Raw genomic sequence first — 16,869 nt, 5'->3', positions numbered from 1 at the left:
GTAAAATGTAATAGTCTGTCTTTTATTATGGTTTCTGTTATTTTAGAGAGTACAGATGTAATTGTTATAGGTCTGTAATTTCCTGGGTCTTTTTTGAAGCCTCCTTTATATATATAGAGATTACTTTACTATTCTTCAGGCACACTGGAAAAATTCCTTTTTGTATAGATAAGTTTATCAGACAGTCTAGTGTACTTATTACCCACTGTAAACAGCATTTAATTAGTTTTGTGGATATACCATCTAGGCCCTCAATGTTGTTTTTGTTTTTATACTATGTATTATTTTTAAAATTTATGATTTATTGGTTGGGATCAGGAACACTCATTTTGTCTCATATGGGCTGTTTATTGTGTTAATTTTTGAAGTATAATTTTATTAATTTGTCCACAACTTCAATATAATGGTTGTTTAAAGTATTTCTGACATTTTGTGCATCCCTGAGATCCCTCCAATTTACTTCAAGTGTTATGTTATCAGTGGTTTCCACACCTACAGCTTTCCTCCCTTCATTTGTGAGAGACAACATGGTCTTCATGATATTTGTTGAGGTTGCTATCTTGATTTTATAATATGTCAATTTAGTATTTCATTCTGTGTATGATTTCTTCTATTCCCTATGTGCATCCCTATTTTCTTGGGTTTGTCTTAGCTGACAATTTTCATACATACTTTTCCCCCATTCCTTTTCACCCCTAGTGTGACCCAATTTTTATTATTCATCTTATTTATTTCCCTATGTACTAATGGACATGCAATATCTGTGTAATGGTCTAATGTATTAAAGAATGATTCCCATCCTTTATCTAGGTTTTCTGTTAAGTAAGCTTCACTAAAGTCTTCGGTTTGCAGTAGCCTTTGTAACATATCTATGTATGTTTGCTTAGTTTATTTAAGCTCTTCATATATTTTTTGTTGCCTTCCTATGTTGCCTGCTAATTCAACTAATGCCACATAGAGGTTTGCAATGGTTCTGTATATGACTTGTACTATCTGCCTGCTCTGTGCTATATTAGTGATCCACATGGTCTATTAATGTTTCTGTGTTTACAGCATCTTGTGGACTGTCTACTGCTAAATTAAGTCCATAAGTTTTAATCAGACATTGAAAACTCATTGTATAGCAGTTGTCTTTTAGTGTGTTAATCTTTAGATCACTAGCTACAATTACATAAGGGAATACCCTGCTGGCCTTATCTAACAGGATGTCGAACTCTTTTAGAAATCCATTTATCTGACTATTTCGTGACCTGTAGAGCCCTATGATCACGCATTTCCCCCCCTTAGTATGTAGTCTGTGCGGCTGCATCTTCAAACAGCATTTCTGTACAGTTTTATACTGACCATGGAATGATACCCTTTATTTTACTGTGTACATAGACTGCCACCCCTCCACTCTTATGTTCAAATCTACAGAAATTAGCAACTTTTGTATATTCCTGTATGTTGTAAACATTAATTTAATTTCCCTTTAGCCCATGTTCTGATATAATAAGCACATGTGGTAACTCTGCAGCTACTAGTACTTCTATTTGTTATAATTTACTGGATGCATACTGTACATTCTGCTGCAATATTCTTATACTAGAAATATTTGTGTTAATGTTTTGATTTTCTATGGCATCTTTCTTTTTACCTGCTAGTACAAAAAATCCTACCTCTTGCTTCTTTGTTCTTTCTCCTCTCCCGTATTTTGTCTGCAGGATCTATGCTACAACTTCTTCTTTTGCTGGTGATGACACCGCCTTTCCCTCCTTTGCATGGTAGTGTGATGTTTCCTCTTCTCTTCTTTCATCTTGTGGCTGTTTTGAGTCTGTTACTGGATATAGTATTGTATCTTCTATTTCTTCCCTCATTGACAGTGGTGTAAGTCTCTGCACCAGTTCTTGTGTGCTGCTAATTTTTTTCCAATATTACTTTGCATGGAATTTGTTTACCATAGTTGTTTCTGTGCAGGCTACACTTTGTGAAATGTTCTCACAGTGAGTTTGTTGCTTCAATAAATGTAACATTAGAGAAAATGTTACACTTCTTCCTGACTCTTCTGTTTGTGTTGATGATTTCTCTGTTCACACATGACTTATTATGATGGAACACAATATACTGTACAGATGATGGGCATTTTATTATGATGTATTTCTGCAAGATTTGTTGTGTGTGTCCATGTTACGTAAGCAAGTATAACCCTATTATGATTATAATTTTGATCTATATGCTTTACAACTCCAATGATGGCAATTTAGAGTGTATAAACTGATCATCAAAAATAAAGTTATAGCTGCTGCTCTTAGCCTATGAAGTTTTTACTTTTATATTTCATCTGATATTTTGATGTTCATGTAACAATTTAAGACAGGAATTAGTGTGTCATCTTCCTCAGTGAAGCAGCACTGGAAAAAAATTATGTATTTATCTTTGTTGTCCTCATTTTGATGCCATTATGATCACAGTATGTCAGGACAGATGGCTTCAATCTGTGTACTAATTTAAGGTAAAATAAAAACTTCTTAAAATTTTCTGTCAAATTGGTAGGTAGAATTTTACTTTCAAGTCTGTTGAATGCCTTATGTAAGACTCTCCTGACACTTCATTCAGTGTTTGTTTCTCTGTGAGGCTGTGACTACATTTAAGTTTGCTGGGAAGCTCTCAGTGATTTTCCAACAGTTTTGTAACACGGCTGTCAAACCATGGTGGGTCTTTAATATCTTATCCCTTTACTTGGAATAAACAGGGTGTACATAAAGACCGGGAACATTTTGCTAATTACTGCACAAGAACCAAACATCATACACATATCATACATATGTTATTTTGCAGAGAGACCCTGAAAGGTTTTTTTTTTTTTTTTTTTCGTTTATACGGCCACAGCATAGTTTGGTAATTTGCCAATAGTCAGCACTAGTTGCAAACATGCCTAGTTCAGGTGCAGAACGAGCTTTCTGTGTGTTGAAGTTCAACAAAAACAAGTGTGCTCACATGTTCAACAGATGTTTAGAACCAAGTACGGTAAGAAGCCACCAACAAGGAAGGCCATTTACCACAGGCCCAACACATTCGTTTTGACAGGTTTCTAGTGCCCGGCAAAGTAGAAGTGGATGTCCCAGTGTGAGTGAAGTGAATGTGGAGCATGTACGAGAGAGATTCATAAAGAGTCCAATGAAATCGATGCATCATGCATCCTGCGAATTCGAAATGGCTCCAATGACAGGGTGGAAAATCCTGCAGCAGAAGCTGACTATGAAATCATTCAAATTGGAGCTAGTGCAGAAGCTCGATGATGGTGGTGGTGGTGGTGGTGGTGGAGGTGGTGGTGATGATGATAAAGATAAGAATTTTGAATTTTTTTTGCATTGCAACAATTGAATGAGGATGGGGATGGCATTGTTGATTGCTTAATTTTTAGTGACAAAGCCCCTTTTCACACTAATGGGAAACTGAACAGGCATAATTGTTGAATCTGGGGTACAAAATATCCGCATGAATGTATTGAATTTGAGGGTGATTTCCCAAAGGTAAATATTTTTTGTGGCTTGTCAGGCTGAAAACGGTACAGGCCATTCTTCTTTGCCGAAAGCTCTGTCACTGGATATTCCTCATGTTGCAGCAATGGCTGATGTCACAAATGCAATTACACTCTCCATTCATCTTTGAACAGGATGGGGCTCCACCACATTTTCATCATGAAGTTCATGAGTACCTGAACATGGAGCTGCCACATGAAATGACCTCTGCAATCACCAGATCTCACTCTGTGTGACTTTTTATGTGGGGACACATTAACGTTCTGGTCTATGTACTGCCTCTACCACATGCCATAGCCAGCTCTGGGAGAGAATATGGGAAGTTACTGCCACAGTTGACAATGCCATGCTTGGAATGGGTACGGCAAGAATTTGATTACATTATTGACGTCTGCCGCGTCACTCATGTTTCGCATATCGAATGTTGGTAAAAAACTTTCAGAGTTTCTCTTCAAATTGAAATATGTGTGACAGCTGTACAGTGTTTAGTTCTTGTGCAATAAATAATTGAAGGTGTTCCCAGACTTTATGTATGCCCTGTACTTGTCTGAAACGTGTTATGCAGTACTCTCGAACTTTGTCGATTGTTGTCAGTGCTAGAGTTGAAATTTTCATGCCAATCACTCATGTAATCTGAAATGTTTCTCATCACTCTTGCTAAGTGGAAATGTGTTTTTCCTTAACTTTACTGCCTTTCCAAATTTCTTCTTGGGTTCATTCTTCATTTGCTCAGTATACAGGTTCAATAACATCAGGGATAGTCTACAATCCTGCGTCACTCATTTCTCAACTATGACTTACCTTTCATGTTCTGTGACTATTACAACTGCAGTGTAGTTTCTGTAAAGATATAAATAACTTTTGCTCCCCATATTTTATCCTTGTTACCTTCAAAATTTCTATGGATGTAATCCAGTCAACTTAGCCAAAAGCTTTGTCCAAATCTACAATTGGTGTAAACATAGGTTTTCCCTTTTTCAACTTATCTTCTATTATATGTCATAGTGTCAGTGTTACATCACACGTCCTTACATTACTTTTATATGCTAATCAGAAAATGTAATTTTTACACCCTGTTAATATATTTCACAAAACTATAACTACAAGATACGTTAGGTGAACGGGAATGTTATTGATGTTCAGGCAGCAGGTTTTACTTCAATTATGATTTTACAACAATTATGTTAGGGATCAGATATTACATGATATCACTCCACATTGAATGTAAACTGCATGATGGTGCATGTTATCCTTCACCCCAATGTTAATTTAGCGTTATTCTTTTTCTTTCAGGTCTGCTAGTGCACTTGCCATGTTCACTTTACTTTTTAGTAACACTACATTTGGAGAAAATCCTTTTCTTGCTTATATTGCACAAGGAATTCTACAGATACCTGCTGTAAGTGTGGCACACTTTGTTGGTAATTTGCTTGGGAGGCGAATTACACACTGTCTCACTTTACTGATTGCTGGTGTCCTGTCCATTGTTATGATATTTTTGCCCAGAGGTATTTATATTTTTACCAGTCTATACTTCAACAATGCCATGGTAGTTTATGATGCAAATTGTTCATACAATGTTAGTTAAAACTGATTGTACAAAATAAAATGTTTGTTCATTGTAAGAGAAATTAACATACATTTTTTCATGTTACTTATTATTATAGCAATAGTAATAGTAATAATAATGATGATAATAATAATAATGTTATTCAACATTGAATGATTCATTGCATTTCTTCAAAAACAGGCTACAGTTCTTGATAGTAATACATTCTGTTGAATATGTCATTGATGAACAAAATGATTATATTACAAATGAAATGGTTTGCTTAACACAGTTTACATATATTTTCAAAAAATTTTTCATTCTGAATGAAAGTATGATACTCTTCTTATGTGTAAAATGGATTTAGCTGAAATTTAAGCTTAATTGTGGGAAGAGTTAACGGTACTGGGCAGCACACTGGTTAACTTCAAACCTGCATATTGTAGACCCTTTTCATACAGTGATGTTCTGTAGCTCCTGATGTAAAATTTTTCTTTATTTCTGGTAATGTACTGATGCAAATCAGAACAAAGGTTGAGCTGTAGTCTTCTAACAAGTAGTATGGCTTTTAGAATGTACATCTTTACTGCAGTTACCACATTAAGTTTTAGGTAACAATCTACAGCATGATTCTCTGTATTTTGCCCTACAGATGTCCCTTATAGCCCTTTTTTGCAGTAGTAGTGGGTATTTAGATTTTCTTTGGTTGTTGCTCTCTCAATTTTTATTCTATAATTCAAATGAGCGATGATTTATGTGCTAGAGTGTCAACTTGTGTGCCCCAGTTTAGGTTGTTCTAATTTTACACTACACTCTCTTTGGTTACAAATTAATTGATTATTTAATTTCATCATCAAAACTACTGTTGTTGAACTCCATGAGAAATGATTTACTGGGGCTTACATTGAAGTGGCTTTCATTAAAGTATAGGACAATTTCTTTGTGACATTATTACAATGGGCCTCTAGTTCATTAAATGATTCCTTTTTACACAGGAAAGGCATATAATCTGCATATAGAACTACTTTGTGACTCTGAGTGTACTATTTCATGTTGTTTACATAAATTTAAAACAAAATAGGACCCAATACTGAGCCCTGGAACACGGCATATTTTATATTGGTGTCCTGGATTTGTGAACCCCACTTTCAGTTTTAAGCAGTACAAACTGTTTTTGGTTACTCTTGTAAGACATTATTAAGTCATGATTGCCTTTAATGATCCACAGCTTATCTACTGTAATAGGATAGTGCCATTCACACAATCAAAAGGTTTCTCAAGGTTGAGGTACATTCCTGCAACTTGTTGCTTTTTCTCAGTGCCACTTATTACCTTTTCAGTTAACTGAGCAACTACTGTGCTATTTGATTTACATTTAAAGAATCCATTTGGTTCTCCAACATTAGGTTGTACAGAAAGTATTGAGATTGGTCTGTAGTCTTAGTTTTGTATTTGTACTATTTTTAAAGATCAATTTTGCTTTAACATTGAGGCCACCATGCCATGCAGAACTGGATGATTTTAAAGAGCTAGTGATCGTCATTGTTTTTTTGCATTTGAGGGAGCTATGTATATGCTATGCTTAGATGGATTTCCTTTAAAATTGTACTGCTGGTTGTTATTTTTGTCACTGACAGGTTCCCCTATTGAAGAAAAACATTCATCAAAAATGTTTGCAACTTCAAGTTGGTATTTATGATCATCCAACTGTGGTCAATAATAAAGTCCATACAGAATTTCTCTCTGCCTGTTCTAAAGCGATTTATCACTTCTAATACACCAGTAGTAACATTATGTGAAGTCTGAAGCTTGTTTCTACACATACTTGCTCTTGGCTTGTATTAATAAATCTTCATAGTATTAATAAATTTTCAAGGTCTCCTTTGGCTTGATATTTTCTCTGTGATTCAACACTACACTCTTGAGTAATTTTAATTTTGCTCTTGTTTCAGTGAGATTATTTATCCAGGTACTTTTGTTTATATTTTTGTTCATTTAATTTTTGTGGCTACAATTTATTTATTTATTTCATTCTTGTTCTGTAGACCCATTAGCAATAAATCGCTTGGGTGTAGAATGTGTCATTTACATATATTTGATAGATTTGTTTATAATAATAGGTTGTACAATGAATAATATATTACATAGAAAAATATGTTTACGAGAATTGCTTTTTGTACAAAGTTACAAATTCACGTCCAGTGAGTAAATGGTTTTACTTAGAAGATATTAGAAGATATTGTTTAAGTTGACCTTTAAAATTAGTTGGATCAGTAACAGACATTTTTATTGCCTGAGGAAGAGCATTAAATATTTTTATGCAAGAGTAGTGAACTCCTATTTGTACCATACTTACATTCTTTTGTTCAAGATGTAGATCATTTTTTACCGTAGTGTCATAGTTATGATACATGCAGTTCATTTCAAAAAGGGAATGGTTTTTACACAAGAAACACATTAGAGAGTAAATGTACTGATATACTGTTGTGAGTATTTTCAGCTCTTGGAAGAGTTTCCTGCAGGAATATCTGTAATTAACACCGCACAGAATCCCAATGAATCTTTTCTGCGCTATGAGGATTTTGTTTGTCTTTGGCTGGTTTCCCCAGAATATAATTCCATAGGCCATCAGGGCATGAAAATAATCAAAATAGGCAGCTTTCAAAGTATTTAAGTCACTCAAGGAAGCAATCGCATGAATAGCGTAAATTGCTGAGCTTATTTTTTTTATATAGGTAAGGAATGTGTAAGGAGCAGTTTAGATTGCTATTAATTAGTAGACCCAGGAACTTTGTTGACTCCACTCTTGCTAAATTCCCATCATTGTATTTAACATTAATCTCACCTTCAATATTTTGGCTTGTATGGAATTGAATCAATTGAGTTTTTTCAAAATTTAGTGATAGTCCATTAGAGGTAAACCAGTTAAAGGTCTGCTGAAAAATTGCATTTACAGTGATCTCAAGATTAGTATTTGTTGAATTGTCTCCCAGAATTGTAGTGTCATTAGCAAAGTAAATTTTACCTTAGCCCTTGTACACATTTGAAGGTCATTTATGAAAATAACAAAAATTAGAGGACCCAGAATAGAGGTCTGTGGGACTCCACAGTTTATTGTACCCCAAGAAGAGGACACTGATTCCCCATTAGTGTCATTTACCATGAATTTCTGTTTCCAGTCCTTTAAATAGAAGGCAAGCCACATCCCTGCTTCAAGTGGACAAGTGGCATCAAAACAGTCATAGAAAGGAGTAGGAAAGCTGTCATAGGAACAGCTACTGTTCTCATGTACAGTATGTGTGCTAACATGCAGTTCAGTCTTAATTTTATCACTATATGTAATTATTTTGCTTACATATAGTTTCATTTTAGTAACAAAAGGCAACTTATTTGCTTCAAACTTAAGCTGAACTGCATGGTGAGCAGAGATGGATAGTTTCAGAACAGAGGTACTCTAGGAAAGATGGCTGCCACATGTTTCCCTGCTGCCAATTTCTCTAGGAGGCTTATGGATCATTGGGGTCAGATTGAATTCATTAAGTAGGATATGTAAGTTTTTGGAGTTGGCATCATTCGTTTTAAGTCTATATTTATATCCCCTGTTACAATATTTACAGGGCCATTTAACCCAGAAAATGTAACACCTGTGTGTGTGTATATTACCAAATGGGTTAGATTTTTGAAAAAGATCTATATACAGGCTCCAGGTGACCTGTACACACTAATAACTGCTATATTTACTCTACCTTGTTTTAGATTTATTGCAGAAAATTCTGTGGCGCCTTCTATGGAGAAGGCACTTTGTCAATAATACTGAAATTACTTGAGTTTACAATGAAGACTGTTACACCACCACCACCACCATCACCACCACCAGCCTTATTTTTCCTGCACAAAGGTAGATTGAAACTTCATGGAGAGTGGTTGACTGATGATAATTAGTGCTCAATTATGAGTACATTATCAGGTCTGTCAACACATGAAATTATATCCAGATCATTGTGCTTGTTTTTAAGACTACCAAGATTATGATGTAAGAAATACAGTCTGAATTTCTCCTGCTGGACTATACAGGATGATGTATGGCTACCAAACTGTTCAGTATGCTTTAAAAGTTACCCTGGCTTGCCTGCAGTCACAGTTTATGAGGCAGATCTTGATTTGATGGCTTGTGCCATTCCACGTTCATGCACTTATTTACGCTACTTTGTGGAAAATGTTGTCTAATTTCCTCTGCAGTTGACTTACTGACAGTGTTTTTGCTTATTTTATTCATGTGGATATCTTGAATAGTGTGCAGGTTTCTTTCTAGATTACTGACATTTACCAGAGACACATTGTGAAATTTATTACATATTTTTAAATCCTATCATTTGTCTTTTGCATTCCGTGATCGTAAATAGATTGTTCCATTATACTGTGTGTATGTGGAGTATTAGCAAAAATCACTTTAGTGATCATTAACTTACTGAGTGTCTTTTTGTATGCCTGATAGTGTCATTTGCTTGATTTTCCACTATATCATTCACACCTCCCATGATTATGATGAAATCATTTGATGCGAATGATTCACTATTTTGCACACACGGCTTCACTGCTACAGAAAGAGGTGCTCCTGGTTCAATGTGCTCCTGGTTCAATGTGATCCACACCAATAAAGTCATCTAGGATACTCACAAAGTTTTGCACTATTCTGTGACCATGACGGTCTCCATACATTAGAATCCATCCTTTCTTATGCAACTTATTCGCCTCACTACTTCTGTTGTTCTCTTGGGCCAGTGTCTTACATGCAGTTTCAAGGATTTCATTGTTGTTACCTTGGAGAGTTTCTTTACATTCGCTTATGTGCATGTGATACAGATGCACTTGATACAAAGGATGCTTTATAAAGTGTAGGTGTGCAAAAAGTGAAATGTCTGTGACTTGTAAGTCATTTTTAACAAATAGCATAATGTAATGGGGTTAATGTTATGAATGAATACCGTGGAAGCAACCATTCTCTTTGACTGTACACACAATGCTGCAGTTGATGTATGTTAAGAAAGTTAATGAAGGTGAAGCACATTGCTTACATCAAGAGTTGAAATTTCTTTGCCTGATCCAAGGATATGGGCATCACAGGCTTGCCAATCTGTGAAGTAAAATGAGTGTCAGTCTGTGTCAAAATCAATAGTAAAGTTAATTAATGAGGGAGGTTCATATGAAGGGGTCATCTACACCACAATCACCATCATCTTCTTCCTTCCAAGTTCTACACCTCTTGGCCTGTTAGTCTTTTTGATAAGTTCTCCTGCCATTTTTTCATTGGTTGATGTAATGGTGCTGCACAATTAATGTGGTAGTGTAGCATGGATTTTGGGATCCTCTTTGAGTTCATTCATTGTAAATATTTCCTCCAGTTCAGTGCATATTCATTTCTTTTGTGTTCCTATTTGGTGTAACAGGCAGTTCATCTCAAGACTTTCGTTTAACAGGCTATTAGTCTCTTTGCACCTCTGCTTTTATGATCCAGGCTTCACTGCTTTAGCAAATCAGGTCTTAGAAGGGGGTATTATGGAGTACTTCCACACTAGGGATGGTTTTATTACATTGCTAATGACTCCCATTGTTTTTGTGTATCTGTTGGTTTTTCAGATAGGTATATTTCTTCCGGAAAAAGATAGTTTATAACCTACATATCTGAGTGTGACACTGTTCACAGTGATCAGACTAATAGATGGGGATGCCAAGTTGGGTGGCTCCCTTAATGCTATTCAGAATGTGTAGGCTTGTGCTGGCACTGGGTTCACCCCCTCCTTCCTGTCATCACCACTACCACCATAGTCATCGTCATCATAAAATTAAAACATAGTCAAACACCTAACCTGTTCACCAAGACTCAAAAACATACATATGACACAATACTCAGGAAGAAAATGCTGTCTTTCTAGAAATCTGAGCTACACTTTTTACTTTTCATCAGGATTGCCATTTGATGTGAATATCTGCCTGCCATAAGGCTCATGGACTCTTAGTGGCCACATTATGCTATGAGAAAATTACATATTAATCTATTTGATACTTGCACTTCTTATGGCTGTTTACATAAGGTGGACAAATATGATGTTAGGCCAATGATATGATGATATGACTGATAAGTACCTGTTCACTTCTTTTTCAGTGTGTCACTCAGAAACTATATCTCCAATGGTACAAAAGATAAAGAAACACATTTTTCAGAGTCATCGCCTCCATGGATGGTGTTAATTGGATCTTTGTTACTCCAGTTCTGTTCACACTGCTCAGTGACACTCACAAATCTGCAGAGCATGGAAATACATCCTACTTGCATTAGACAGATCAGTTTAGCTATGGAGTATATTCTTCTTACATGTGTCCACTGCCTACCACCATATCTTGCACACCTGGTATGTATTACAGGTTTGAATTTGCTGGCTGTGATATATATGACTTACAGCATTTACTGTGATAATCATTCTGCCTTCACAAATTTTTCATCTCTGACTGTAACCAAGAGTAACTGGTATTTTCATGATACATTATTAATCAAATAAGTCTTCCATTCAGTAATGTTCACCTTTATCTTCACCTTGTTCTAATTCTACTATCATTATTTCTTACCTAAAACTTTATATTCTTCAAAGAGTACATTTTTGTTCTACTTTATGCTTTCCTATGCCATGAAATCTATGTTAATGTTATTATTTACACTTAGTAATTCTGTGGCTCGCGTAAGAACTGGCATTACAATTTTCTTTTGTAATTACATATACGATAAATGGCATTGTCTGTTGAAAATATATTTCAAACAATGGAAAATCCGGAATGGATTAATGACAATATTAGAAAAGGACAGATTGTTACTCAGCATATAGCAGGGACGTTGAGTCAAAGACAGGCTCAACACAAATACTACTAAATATGTAAGCTTTTGGCCACAAGGCCTTGTTCCAAAATAGACAAAACGAAAGACACACACACATGAGACTTTGCTTTGTTTACTAGGTAGATTTGTGATTATATTTTTGTGCAATATATTTTTTCTGATAAATTTTAAGACTTTGGAAACAGTTTAGAGACTATGGGTCAAGCTGCTGGAAAACCATTCTGGAGTGTAATTAGCAGTCTTCGAAAGGGAGGTAAGAAGGAAACGACAAGTATGTTGGGCAGGTCAGGAAAACTGCTGGTGAATCCTGTGGATTCCTTGGGCAGATGGAGGCAATATTTTGAAGAGTTGCTCAATGTAGGTGAAAATACGATCAGTAATGTTTCGGATTTCAAGGTACAATGGGATAGGAGTGACGATGGAAATAGGATCACATTTGAGGAAGTGGAGAAAATGGTCAATAGATTGCAGTGCAATAAAGCAGCTGGGGTGGATGAAATTAAGTCGGAACTCATCAAATAGAGTGGAATGTCAGGTCTTAAGTGGCTACACAGGATAATTGAAATGGCCTGGGAGTTGGGACAGGTTCCATCAGACTGGACAAAAACAGTAATCACACCAATCTTTAAACATGGAAACAGAAAAGATTGTAACAACTACAGAGTTATCTCTTTAATCAGCGTTGTGGGTAAAATCTTCTCAGGTATTGTTGAAACGAAAGTGCGAGTATTACTTGAGGACCAATTGGATGAAAATCAGTGTGGGTTTAGGCCTCTTAGAGGTTGTCAGGACCAGATCTTTAGCTTACGGCAAATAATAGAGAAGTGTTATGAGTGGAACAGGGAATTGTATCTATGCTTTATAGATCTAGAAAAGGCATATGACCGGGTTCCTAGGAGGAAGATATTGTCTGTTCTACGAGGTAATGGAATAGGAAGAAAACTTTTGCAAGCAATTAAAGGTCTTTACATGGATAGTCAGGCAGCAGTTAGAGTTGACGGTAAATTGAGTTCATGGTTCAGAGTAGTTTCAGGGGTAAGACAAGGCTGCAATCTGTCTCCACTGTTGTTCATATTATTAATGGATCATATGCTGAAAACAATAGGAAAACTGCTGGTGAATCCTGTGGATTCCTTGGGCAGATGGAGGCAATATTTTGAAGAGTTGCTCAATGTAGGTGAAAATACGATCAGTAATGTTTCGGATTTCAAGGTACAATGGGATAGGAGTGACGATGGAAATAGGATCACATTTGAGGAAGTGGAGAAAATGGTCAATAGATTGCAGTGCAATAAAGCAGCTGGGGTGGATGAAATTAAGTCGGAACTCATCAAATAGAGTGGAATGTCAGGTCTTAAGTGGCTACACAGGATAATTGAAATGGCCTGGGAGTTGGGACAGGTTCCATCAGACTGGACAAAAACAGTAATCACACCAATCTTTAAACATGGAAACAGAAAAGATTGTAACAACTACAGAGTTATCTCTTTAATCAGCGTTGTGGGTAAAATCTTCTCAGGTATTGTTGAAACGAAAGTGCGAGTATTACTTGAGGACCAATTGGATGAAAATCAGTGTGGGTTTAGGCCTCTTAGAGGTTGTCAGGACCAGATCTTTAGCTTACGGCAAATAATAGAGAAGTGTTATGAGTGGAACAGGGAATTGTATCTATGCTTTATAGATCTAGAAAAGGCATATGACCGGGTTCCTAGGAGGAAGATATTGTCTGTTCTACGAGGTAATGGAATAGGAAGAAAACTTTTGCAAGCAATTAAAGGTCTTTACATGGATAGTCAGGCAGCAGTTAGAGTTGACGGTAAATTGAGTTCATGGTTCAGAGTAGTTTCAGGGGTAAGACAAGGCTGCAATCTGTCTCCACTGTTGTTCATATTATTAATGGATCATATGCTGAAAACAATAGACTGACTGGGTGAGACTAAGATCTGTGAACACATAATAAGCAGTCTTGCATATGTGGATGACTTAGTTGTGATGGCAGATTCGATTGAAAGTTTGCAAAGTAATATTTCAGAGCTAGATCAGAAATGTAAGGACTATGGTATGAAGATTAGCATCTCCAAAACGAAAGTAATGTCAGTGGGAAAGAAATATAAACGGATTGAGTGCCAAATAGGAGGAACAAAGTTAAAACAGGTGGACAGTTTCAAGTACTTAGGGTGCATATTCTCATCCTTGTGATTGACCCACTAACTGGATCTATGGAACAAGAAATAAATAACAGGATGGCAACATAGTGAAAGAACTGGAAGCGAGGTGTAGCAAAGCTAATGCAGTGAGTGCTCAACTACGATCTACTCTCTTATGCAAGAAGGACGTCAGTACCAAGACCAAGTTATCTGTGTACCGTTCAATCTTTCGACCAACTTTGTTGTATGGGAGGAAAGCTGGGTGGATTCAGGTTACCTTATCAACAAGGTTGAGGTTACGGATATGAAAGTAGCTAGGATGATTGCAGGTACTAGTAGATGGGAACAATGGAAGGAGGGTGTCCACAATGAGAAAATCAAAGAAAAACTGGGAATGAACTCTATAGACGTAGCAGTCAGGGTGAACAGGCTTAGATGGTGGGGTCATGTTACACACATGGGTGAAGCAAGGTTACCAAAGAGACTCATGGGTTCAGCAGCAGAGGGCAGGAGGAGTCGGGGCAGACCAAGGAGAATGTACCTGGATTCGGTTAAGAATGATTTTGAAGTAATAGGTTTAACATCAGAAGAGGCACCAATGTTAGCACTGAATAGGGGATCATGGAGGAATTTTATAAGGGGGCTATGCTCCAGACTGAACGTTGAAAGGCATAATCAGTCTTAAATGATGATGATGAATTTTAAGAATTACCTACACGACATCACTCTTATGTAGTGTCTTAGCCATTGATTACAGCTGTAATTTTCCTCTTCTGACCTACCAACACAACTTACAATTCCTTCATGCATTTTATTCAGGTGAAAATGAATATTTAAGCACTTTACTACAGATTTATCTGTGTCTCCACTTAAGATGAATATTTATTGTTGTAGGTATTCATTATACGTTAACTTCAGGTCCACAACTCTTCTTTGGGCTTAGGCTGTAATAACATAAATCATCAGATTTTATTTACAGTCTTTATTTCTCAGAGTTTGCCTTCTGTTCACATTGTCCAACACTAGGTGGATGATATCAATTAGCCTACATTTTCAACTTTCTGACTAAGTCAGAATTAATCTTTCACTCTGCAATGGAGTGTGTTATCAAACTTTCTGACAGATTAAAATTGTGTGATAAGATGGAATTCAAACAAAAAACCTTCACTTACATTGGAAATGCTGTAATGAAGCTATCCATGCGTGATTCACAATGTACCCTCACAGCATTACTAAAGGATGCATTAAGTGGTTTTTGCCACTTTCAAAACTGTCATACTGTGAGCCTTCATACTGCCATGCCCACCACTAAGTCCAAGATGTAGGAACAGGCTACAGTAATGAAATACACTTGGCTATGCAACAACTCAGTTATTAACAGCAATGTATATACATAAAAAAACACATAATAATCACATTCAAAATGTCCCATGATTGCATGGCCATAGTGAATGGCTTGAGCATTCATCCTGGATAGAACATACTCATTAGTGCTCAAGCATGCACCACAGTCTCATGGCCACAGAAGAGCAATGGATGCATGACCAGCTGAGCATGCAAATAGCCTCCCTTCTTATGGATACCGCTTAATTTGTGGTCACAAGAAATGTAGCAAATCAGTGATGGCTGTCTGGATTGTGTACTCATTGGTGGGGAGCACACATTGTGCTCAAACCACATGGACTGTGGCTTACGAGACTGAAGGATACACAGGTGTCCATGAGGTACTGGCTGCTAGCTCACATTACTGTTTCTCATTGTGTCCTGTGCCCATGTGGGTGCTGCATTGTTGACTAACTTTCACCTAATTGTACTTCTGCATGGGAAGCACATTGGCTAATGTCAGTCTGTTGACTGTGTCATCTCCAACTGCAGTGCTGCCATCCATGGCTGAGGTAATGGCTGCTACACAGCTTGGTAGGTGCAAGATGCAAAAATGTTCCATTTGAAACTAGCATATGTTTGTGTCTCACTCGCTAGTGGTGATGTCAGCGTGAGTGGGATGGCAGCAGTTTGTGATATTGTGTGGCTAACGTGACATGCAGGGGTGGGACAAGGGATGTGTGAAGGCTGCTGCATGTGGTGTGACATCATTATGACACAGCATTGGCATTTGACATGGACACAACAGCTGGTAAATGTGTCATAGTCCACTGGCCTCTGTGGTGGGGCTGGCCAGAGCACCTATGTGGAGCATAGTTTGTTTGGCTGTCTGAGTAGGGTGGTGGTAGGTTAGGGCCCAGTTGGCTTTCGGTGACTGCTGGTGGTGTGAGTGAGTCACTGACAGCTGCAGGGATGGGCTCTGTCTGGGTGGTTGTTTGCGGAGAGTCATCTGTTAAAAGTCCTCCACTAGGTCAAAGAAATCTGCAGTAACTGGCTCTGTCACAACATATGCTGGTTTGACTCTGTCAATCAAGACTTTAGTTGGCCTACCACTGTACTTGATCTCTGATGTATTCTCACAATGGCTTGTCAAGTGGTGCAGTCCCAAATACGGCAGCCAAAGTGGTGGCTATACTGCCTTATATGCAGTGTGTAGCGCTGTAGGTCTGCATGGTTGAAGGTTGTGCCAGTGCCATGCCTTGTCAGTGGGTGTGGTCAGAGGCTGACTATGTGACTGCTCAGTCATTCTACTAGTGGAGTGGCAGTTGCGTCATGTGGTGGCAGTACTTCCTCCATGAATTATCCGGGGATGGAGAGTGACTGGTCATAGAATAGGTGAGACATGAATTCTTCCTTTAGGGTCACTCACAGGCTGAGGGG

At 37.3% G+C, this 16,869-nt stretch overlaps 1 protein-coding gene across 1 annotated transcript in view; it reads left to right on the top strand.

Moving 5' to 3' along the window:
- LOC126354580 (solute carrier family 22 member 6-B-like) overlaps positions 1-16,869 on the top strand; it is an 82,586-nt gene that overhangs the window by 53,065 nt on the left and 12,652 nt on the right. Inside the window, exons 5-6 of the mRNA XM_050004326.1 lie at positions 4,815-5,029; positions 11,293-11,480. Of these exons, the coding sequence (XP_049860283.1) occupies positions 4,815-5,029; positions 11,293-11,480 (403 nt within the window). The remainder of the gene's footprint in view (positions 1-4,814; positions 5,030-11,292; positions 11,481-16,869) is intronic.

The sequence above is a fragment of the Schistocerca gregaria genome, chromosome 3 (assembly GCF_023897955.1).
Source record: "Schistocerca gregaria isolate iqSchGreg1 chromosome 3, iqSchGreg1.2, whole genome shotgun sequence".
Taxonomy (NCBI): Eukaryota; Metazoa; Arthropoda; class Insecta; order Orthoptera; family Acrididae; genus Schistocerca; species Schistocerca gregaria.
Note: the sequence above shows the minus strand (reverse complement) of the source record. Positions and strands in the feature narration are given on the sequence as shown.